At 50.9% G+C, this 9096-nt stretch overlaps 1 protein-coding gene across 1 annotated transcript in view; it reads left to right on the plus strand.

Moving 5' to 3' along the window:
• Positions 1-1245: 1245 nt before the first annotated feature.
• Positions 1246-9096, plus strand: part of Vash2 (vasohibin 2) — a 49216-nt gene continuing 41365 nt past the window's right edge. The window contains exons 1-2 of the mRNA XM_008824847.3: positions 1246-1409; positions 1860-2278. Coding sequence (XP_008823069.1) covers positions 2003-2278 — 276 coding nt within the window. The 5' untranslated portion in view covers positions 1246-1409; positions 1860-2002. The remainder of the gene's footprint in view (positions 1410-1859; positions 2279-9096) is intronic.

Raw genomic sequence — 9096 nt, forward strand, 5'->3', positions numbered from 1 at the left:
AGTATTTTCATTTTATGTGTATGAGTGTATTGCCTGTATGTATGTAAGTACATCCATGTCGTGCAATGCCCATGGAGGTCAGAAGAGGGCATCAAATCCCCTGGAACTGGAGTTATAGATGGTGGTTAGCCACCATGTGGGTGCTGGGTATCGGACCTGCGTTCTCTGCAAGAACAATCAGTGCTCTTAACCACTGAACCATCTCTCCAGCTCTGATTTTAATTAGTTTTAAAGTGTGTGTGTGTGTGTGTGTGTGTGTGTGTGTGTGGTATGTGTGTGTACGTACATGTAAGTACATTCCCTGGAGACCAGAAGAGGGAGTTGGAGTTACAGGTGGTTGTGAGTTGCTGAAAGTGGGTGCTGGGAACTGAATTGCAGTCCTCTTCAAGAGCAGTATGTGCTCTTACCCATGGTGCCATCTCTCTAGACTCACAGTAAATGTAATTTTAAAAATTAAAAAAAGAAAAAAGATGTTTCAGGACCGAGGATGTGGCTCAGTTGATAGAGGACTGGTCTAGCATGCACAAAGTCCTGGGTTCTACCTCTCTGCACTGCATAAATGGGACATGGTGGTGCATGTCTCTAACCCCAACACTTGAGAGGTGTAGGCAGTCAGATCAGGAGTTCAAGGTCATCCTGGCTACAAAGCAAGTTTGAGGCCAGCCTGGACTACTTGAGACCTTGTCTCAAGAAAAGAAAAAGGTTGTGTTTCCATGCAGCGATGGGAAGGCCACTTCAAGGCGCTGAAAATCTTTTGACCCCCCCTTCTGAACAATGTGGTAGAGCAGTTGGGTCCTGGCCGGCCTTAGGGACCTCGTTACCCGACTAGTAACAAGGATCCAAGGCGGTGCCCACTTGTTAACCTGGCGAAAAACTTGCAGGATTTCAAAAAGTACTCATCTAGGCACGCACCGAGCCACCCATCGCCCTGTGCAGGGCGGCGCACTGTGTCCGCCTCCTCCGGGAACGCTGCTCCCTCTACCTCTAGTCCCATCTCCCGAGGCTCCACAGCCTCCGGGTCCCCCACCGAGCCACGACCCCGGGGGGAAACCGTATATGAACCCTTGGACAGACGCTCCAGCCCCTCGGGGCTCCCGGGACCCAACCGCGATCAGATTTCGCGTGGCAGCCCAGCTTCCCTTCCTCGGGTCCCCTCCCGCCCGGGAACCCTGGAGCCAATCAGAGTGCCGCGAAGCCCGGGTTGTAGAGTCCCGGGCCCGGGCCCCGCCCCTCTTTGTTGCGGGGTCCAATGGACGCATCCGGAACATCGGCGGCTGCCCGGGTGACTCGGTTATATGTCACAGCATAACATTCGAGAATGGGACATGGAATGAGGCGACGGCCGTCGCAGCGCGAGCATCCTCCGCCGCCCCGAGACGCTCTGCAGCCATGAGGCTGGCCGGCGCCAGGTGCGTCCCCGCGCGTAGAGTTCCTGCGCGCCCGCAGCCCGCTTGGGGCGCTTCCCGGGAACCGCGGCTGGAGCCGCCAGTGCGCGCGCCGGGTCCCGAGCCTCACTAGCCAGCCCGGGGCGCTCACGTGCCCGCACGCTCCCGGCTAGACCGGGCAATCCGCCTCATCTGGGGACCCTGGGATGCCCGGAGCCTGGAGGGGACCCGTGCGTCTCCAGGCTGCACGTCCGCCCTGCTCTGCGCACCCCGCCCTCGCCGCACCCGGCGCTTGGTGCATGCCTCCCCATCCCCGGGTGCAGCTGGGTGTGAGCCTTCGTGGCGCCTTTCCAGTCGCCTTCCTAGGAAATCTCGTCCTTGGGGGCGGGGAGGGGTCTGGGCTAGCCCCGGGTGGCGCTGGGATCCCGCGGGTGTGCACTGAGCCCTGGTGTCTGCTGTCCCCACTGCTTGCAGGCCCGGCCGGTGAGCCGGGAGCCCCGCGGTCCCCGCGGAGCCCCTCGCCGCCGCTTCCCCTTCCCGCGTCCTGCCGCCCGGAGAGATGGAGAAGGCCACCCCCGCGGGGCTCTGAACCAGGCCGCGCGAACACGCCCCCCACCATGACCGGCTCCGCGGCCGACACCCACCGCTGCCCCCACCCAAAGGGCGCCAAGACCACCCGGTCCCGGAGCAGCCACGCGCGGCCAGTGAGCCTCGCCACCAGCGGGGGCTCGGAGGAGGAGGACAAAGACGGCGGGGTGCTGTTCCACGTGAACAAGAGCGGCTTCCCCATCGACAGCCACACCTGGGAGCGGATGTGGCTGCACGTCGCCAAGGTGCACCCCAAAGGCGGGGAGATGGTGGGCGCCATCAGAAACGCCGCCTGTCTGGCTAAGGTCAGTGGCTCCGCAGGGGAGGGTGGGATGGGCGGATGGGACCGGCTAGGCGAGCGCACTCCCACGTCACCGTCCTGCCAGTCAGCCCCTCTCCCGGTGCCTCCCACCCCGCCCCCTCTTTCCTTAACACTGGTCTTGGAAGCTTTGGACACCGGGAGGGACAGGCAGGGTCTTGCTGTCTTGGCCCTATGTGGTTGGGCTTAGCCCAAATCCATTCTTCACTCAACCGCTGTACGTCTTCATCCAGAACATCACCAGGCCAATACGAGGCAGGCCTAGAACCCCAGGGTCCACCGTGCCTGTTCTCTGTGGAGTGCCCTGCCCCTCTCCTGCCCCCCTCATCTCCCGGCAAATGATTTACGGAGTGTGAATGAATTTGTAATCAGACTTCTTCGTATGAGTCATTTCTAGACTTTTTGCCAATTTTTTGTTTTAACGACAGTGACTTTCACCTCTGAAACTTACAAAAACAGTGAACTGGCTCTTCCCAGCTTCTCTGGGCGCCAAAAAAAAAAAGGAGTTTTGGCTGTGGCTTAAAAGGGACTTTCCAGCACCATGATGAATTAGTCTTCCTGGGCAAAGGAGGAGACAGAGAGGAGTTCTCTTTTCTTTGGAGAGAAGCCAGCGCGGCAGTTGCGCTTTGTGGCGGGGAATTTGGTTACCGAAGGAAGATGTCCCCTTGTGGGAGGGGCCTTGTTATATAAATCAGCAGAATGCAAGCCGAGTGCTCCGCTGTGTGGTTTCCTGGGACTCCAGGGACCCTGGTTTGCTCAGATTCCAGAACAGCGGTGAAATGCAGACCGGGGAGGCCCTGCGTGGTCCCGACTTGGGGACCGCTGAGCCTGCGGGCCTGGAGGCTTCGGTGCCCGAGTGGGGGAAGTGCCCGAGGCGCTGGCTTCCTGCCGCATCCGTCCGTGTTTTATTTCTCTCCGGGGCGGGGAGTTCTTCCTACGGCTCAGACCGAGGACTAGCTCGCAGTAGAATGATCCTCGCTCACTTCTTGAACATGAAAGCCTGGTCCTGAGTTCAGAATTGTCCCCTGCTTACCGTGAGCCACCAAAGCCCTTAGACGTGGAAGAGGTGGCAGAGAGCAGAGCCTGGCTGCCACCTTCCTAGGGGCCGTTTCTGGACACCCCCCCGCCCCGCCCGGCCCCACGCACATTGTGCCTTCTTCTCCCAGTCCCCTGGGCTGGAGTCCTCCATGGGGCAAGCATGGAACCTTGGCGTTGGTGATGAGGGCGCTCAAGACCTGAGGAGGCAGGGTACCAGGTAGACGACAGTGCTCAACAGTGGCAAGCAGCCTCTGCTCGCCACCTCCTCTTCCTCCTCTTCTTTTCCTTCCTCTGTCTTGTCTTCTTCCTCCCTCCTCATCCTTCTCTCCTTCCTCCTCCCCTTCCTCCTCCTCTTTCTTCCTCCTCTCTCCTCTTCTCCCCCACCTCATTCTCCTTGACCTCTTTCTAGGAAGCTTCCTAGTTTTCCGCCAGCCTATCCCTTAACACAAGCACATATGAAACACACTGCTCTAAATATTTCATTTATTATTTTTATTTTATGTGTACGAGTGTATTGCCTTCATGTGTGTAAGTGCACCCGTTGTGCAAAGCCTGAAGAAGTCAGAAGAGGGTGTTGGATTCCTTGGAACTGGAGTTATAGATGGTTGTGAGCCACCATATGGGTGCTGAGAATTGGACCCAGGTCCTCTGCAAGAACAGCCAGTGCTCTTAACCACTGACCCATCTATCCAACCCCCTGAAACACACACTTTTAAACACACTCTTGGACAGTTTAGAACATACTAAACTACTTCCTGACACTCACACCAGACACTTCAAAAATGATAACCGAATGCTGTGTTCTTATAAGAGTGTTCCAGCTAGGCATAGTGGTGCATAGGGGTGGAGGCAGGAGAATTAGAAGTTCAAGGCCAGCCTTGACTCCATAGTGAATTCAAGGCCAGCTGCATAGAAAGACCCTGTTTCAAAAAAGAAAAGACAGAGAATTCCCCGAATTCCCTTTTCTTATGTATCAGCTGAATCCCATTGTATTTTCACCCTAACCAAAGTCTCACGGCAGTTGCTGACCAACCAACCAGGCCTCCCAGATACCACCGCAGCTGGTTGCTTTGCTTTTCCTTTGCTTTTTTCTTGACAGAATCTTGGCATTTATCTCAGGCTAGTCTCAAACTCATGATTCTCTTGCCTCAGCCTTCAGAGTGCTGGGTTTGTAGGCCTGTCCCACTACTCCATGGTGCTAGAACTTAAATCAGAATTTAACATCTTTCACATTGCATCTTTGTTTTTTGCTTGTTTGATTTTCTTTTTTGAGATAGGATCTCCTGTAGCCCAGATTAGTCTCAAACTCACTGTGCTGAGCCTGACCTTGACTCCTAGTCCCCCTGCCCCCACTTCCACGTGAACATTGCATTTTATTGGTTGGCTCTCCAGCCTTAACCCCATCATGCACTCCTACAGCAATGTCCCCCCCAAACACTGGCTCCTGCCAGGTCCAGACACAGGAGTGGTTGCAAGCTGCCTGTTTGGATGGAGATCCTTTAAATTCGTGGCCACAGTCCTCCTCACTGGTGGTTGTTGAGTCTGAGCGAGTGAGCATTTGACTAGCTTAGACCCAGGCTATTACTGGGATAATTTAAGAAAAGATTGAGTCACTGGAGGAGTAGCACAGGAAGGGAGGGGAGGAGCAGAGAGAGGGGTAGGCCCAGCAGGGACAACCTACGTTCTGGGGAGGGCAGACTTTGCTGGGGGCAGGGGCCTGAGGAGGGACTGGGGAGGGGCAGGGGGAGGCTCAGCAGGAGAAACTTGGTTTCTTTCAAACACCACATGTTTGTGTCTCATTCTCACATCGATTCCAAATTTGGAAAGAATTCACATTAGAGGGCTGAGAGTTGTCTGCGGAGTGTGGACTACTGCCTCCCCCACAGGCAGCTCCCTCCCTTGCCCTGCACTCAGAACTCTCTTGTCTGTCTATCTGGCTGGCTGGCTGGCTGGCTGGCTCTACTCAAGGTGTGACTCTGGGACCTGTGTCCCACACCAGAGACTGGGTCCCTTGGTGCTGGAGCCTCCGTTCTGTCCTGGGCTCATGGGTACTAGTCCCTGCTTGCCGCTTCTCCCAGGGTGCCAGAAAGTTTTCACCTGGCGCCCTCACAATACCCCAAAAGCTTTGGTTTTCTGTTTTCTCCTTGTTCTTGTCAAGGTTGCTAGTGCTGGGGCTTCTTGCTGACTCCCTGGCTCTGTGCCTGCTCTCTCCTTCCCTCCCGCGTGGCCATGCCAGTTACACACCTGTGCTCACCTGCAGCCCTTCTCACCTTCTGTCAGCCCACTATTTAGACAAGAGCTGCATGGAATAGAGGTTGGTCACCAGAGTCTTGCCTGTGATTCTTATTTTCCTAGAACAGCCATTTCCCAACCTGCTCCACATTCTCCTTTCTCTTAAACCTCCCAGGCCCCACCTCCAAGTCTCAGGCCCTGAGTCTGGTTCTGATGCATTTCCTCCTTCTCAAGTCTGCCTTCCTCACCTGGGCTGTGGCTTTGGGGCAGGTGGCAGGGGGTAGACAGTGAGAGCCTTGAGGGGAGGGACCACAGAAAATTAAAGGCAACCCACAAGGGCCAGGACTCTCAGGGGGAGGAGGAAGTGTGTGCTTCGGGCTTTCCTGAAAAGGTCCCCAGAGTCATGTTTCTGTCATGTCACATGAGAGTGATCCTCACAGCACCAGGGATTTCTGCCGGGCTGGAAACCTTGGCTAGCCAGAAAGATAGAAGATGGTATGTGCAGTGGCTTAGTTTTCATTTTTAAAAAAATTATTTATTTAATAACCACATGATTAGAAGAAGCATTTTATTACAACAGCATTGACATATTCAATAACAATTTCCAGAGCTAAGACGCATCTCTTTCAAAATTGCCTGTAAATTTTTATGTTCAGAGTTGAATACAGTTATACAATATTGTACTCAGTATAAACCCTGTATGACAAAAAATTAAATGAGGTTTTAACCTTTAAAAAGATCTCCATTTCATTATTAAAATATACTGCTTCATACAAAAAAACTCATTTTTAATGCTACTAACACTTAGATGTTTGCACATGCATCTCTAATCTCTATATATCTGATTATTACTAGTCACAGTCGGTTACTTTCTGAGCTCCTCAGCACCTGAGCATGGATATAAAGTCATCAGGTAGATTTCAGTGGTAATGTTTTTCACCTTTACTAATTAACATGAAGTAAAATTTTATGCTTCTTCCCCAAATATAACTCATTTTTTATTTATTGATTTTTGTGCGTATATTTCATATAGAACATCCCAGTCTTATTCATCTATATACCCACTTCCCATGTGAAACCCTCCCATGCTCCCTCCCAACCCCCAGCTGGAGCCCATATACTCTGTCATCCCTGTTACTGTTCACTGTGTTGTCAGTGCCCTAGCCGTTCTCCAGTGCTTGTCCATCCACTGAGTCTAGTCAGCCTGTCTGTGTTCCTTGTTTTAGGAAGATCAGCTGTTCCTCATCTAGCAGTAAGATGTTGCCAATATTCCTTTAGATAAGATTGGGGTCTGCTGTTCATTTTCCCAGTCCTGTGCTGAGTTACTGTCTGGGAGTCTCTTGGACCACCCTGACCAACAACTCAAAGGAAGGTATCTCCTGTCTGGCATTGTTTCTTGTTATGTAGCCTTTAGGTATACACATGGACTCTTAAAGAATTATATTGATCCCTTTAATCTTTGGTTATACTTTCCTTTTGGATGTTAAGACCATGCAGTTGGCCCAGATAAACAAATTTATTTTTACTCTTAAAGTCGTTTGAGGATCTGTTCCTCAGGGGTCACATGGGCTTAGGAGGAGCCCCTGGCTCCTTTCCTCTACCAGTTCCATCTGTGTGAAGATAAGTTAACTTGCTTGACTGTGAATGGCTTCACTTGGAAGAATGGAAGAAGTATTTTCTCTGTGTTGACCTTCCTCTTTGTAGACTGGACACTGGTTCAAGTCCATTTGGGGGAGTCTCCATGGCCTCCTTGATCAAGAAGACAGGTGACTCACCACAGTTACAGGACATTTTGAGAGATGCTCATAGTCCCCTGGAACTTAGTTGACCTTGGAGGGCAAGGAGCAAAAACTGTCCTTTATGTCCCTCGGATCAAATTAGCATAGGCCTCAAAGTATGACTGTTAAACATCCAAGAAGTTTAGTTCTACCAGTCTGATACTTTTAATTACCATGTGCTGTATAGATAAAGCTTGGGTAAAGACCAAAAATTCTCAGATAAGCCTTGACTAGACATATACTTTATTTCTTGAGCTAGTTGTATGTATAATTTGTCAGTAGGTTGGACTAATATGGTTCCCTCTGGTTTTTTAAAAAAAATAGGCATTATTTATCTCTAGCATTGTCTAACCCCTCCATCATGGTTTCCCCATTTAAGGTGCCCCCATTTTCCCCATTTCTCCCTTAATAATACCCTTTTCCTATGGTCCTACCTCTCTTGACCTCTCATGGCAGGGAGGCATGGTGGCTAGAGGTGGCTGGAGCAGGAGCAGCAGAAGCTAAGCTCTCACATCATCACACAGGTACCGGAAGCAAGAGAGCGACTGGAGATCAGCAAGGCTTAAGAACTCTGTAAGCCCATCCCCAGTCATGTGCTTCCTCCAGGCTAGCCACACCTTCTAAAACCTCCCCAAACAGCACCATCGTCTGGGGACAAAATATCCAAATACTTGGAGCCTATGGGGGACATTTTCATTTAAACCACCACATTATTCTTTTATTTTATGTGTATGTGTGTGTATTGCCTGCATGTAGGTAATTACGTGCACTGGTGACAGAAGAGGCTGTCAGATCCCCTGGAACTGGAGTTACCGACAGTTGTTAGCTGCCATGTGGGTGCTGGGATTTGAACTTGGGTCTTCTGCAAGAACACCTACTGTTCTTAACCACTGAGCCATCTCTCCGGCCCCTCCCTCTGGTTTTTTAAAAAACTAGCTAGGCATTATTTATCTCTCACATTGTCTAACCCTTCCACCATGGTTTCCCCTTTTAAAGTGCCCCCATTTTTCCCCTTTCTCCCTTAATAATACCCTTCTCCTACGGTCCTACCTCTCTTGAGCTCCTTCTTTCCCCTTATCCCCTAGTTTCCTTGTATACCCTTCCCTCCCCCCTCCCTTAAACTAACCCAATTTTTATCCATATCTCCCTTATTAAGGCCTGTTACCTACTATTCTTCTCCTTCAGGTTATTTCTTTTCCTTTACCTCCCTGGTTCCTTTCCATTATCCTGGTTCCTGTAGTTATGACTGGATATATACTCACTTATAAGGATTTGGTGCTAGGATCCACATATGAGGGACAACATACATCGATTCTTTTTCTGAGTCTGTGTTACTTCACTTAGTATAACAGTTTCTAGATACATCCATTTATATGCAAATTTCATTATTTCATCTTTTTTACTGCTGACTAGAACTCCATTGTATAAATGTACTACATTTTCATTAACCACTCATCAATCGAGGGACACTTAAGTTGCTTCCATCTCTTAGCTATTGTGTAAACAGCAGCAACAAACATGGATGTACAAGTGTCTCTGCAATAGGATGAGTTCTTTGGGTATATGCCAAAGAGTGGTATAACTGGGTCAAACAGTAGGCTCATTCATAGTTTTTAAAGAGTTTTCCACACTTTCCATAGGGGTCTAACCAGCTTGCAGCCCCACCAGCAGTGGATGAGTGTTCCCCTTTCCCCACATCCCCTCCAACATTTGGTATCATTTGTTTTCTTGATCTTAGCCAGTCTGACTGGGGTAA

Source organism: Nannospalax galili, unplaced genomic scaffold (assembly GCF_000622305.1).
Source record: "Nannospalax galili isolate Female #2095 unplaced genomic scaffold, S.galili_v1.0 scaffold648, whole genome shotgun sequence".
Taxonomy (NCBI): domain Eukaryota; kingdom Metazoa; phylum Chordata; class Mammalia; order Rodentia; family Spalacidae; genus Nannospalax; species Nannospalax galili.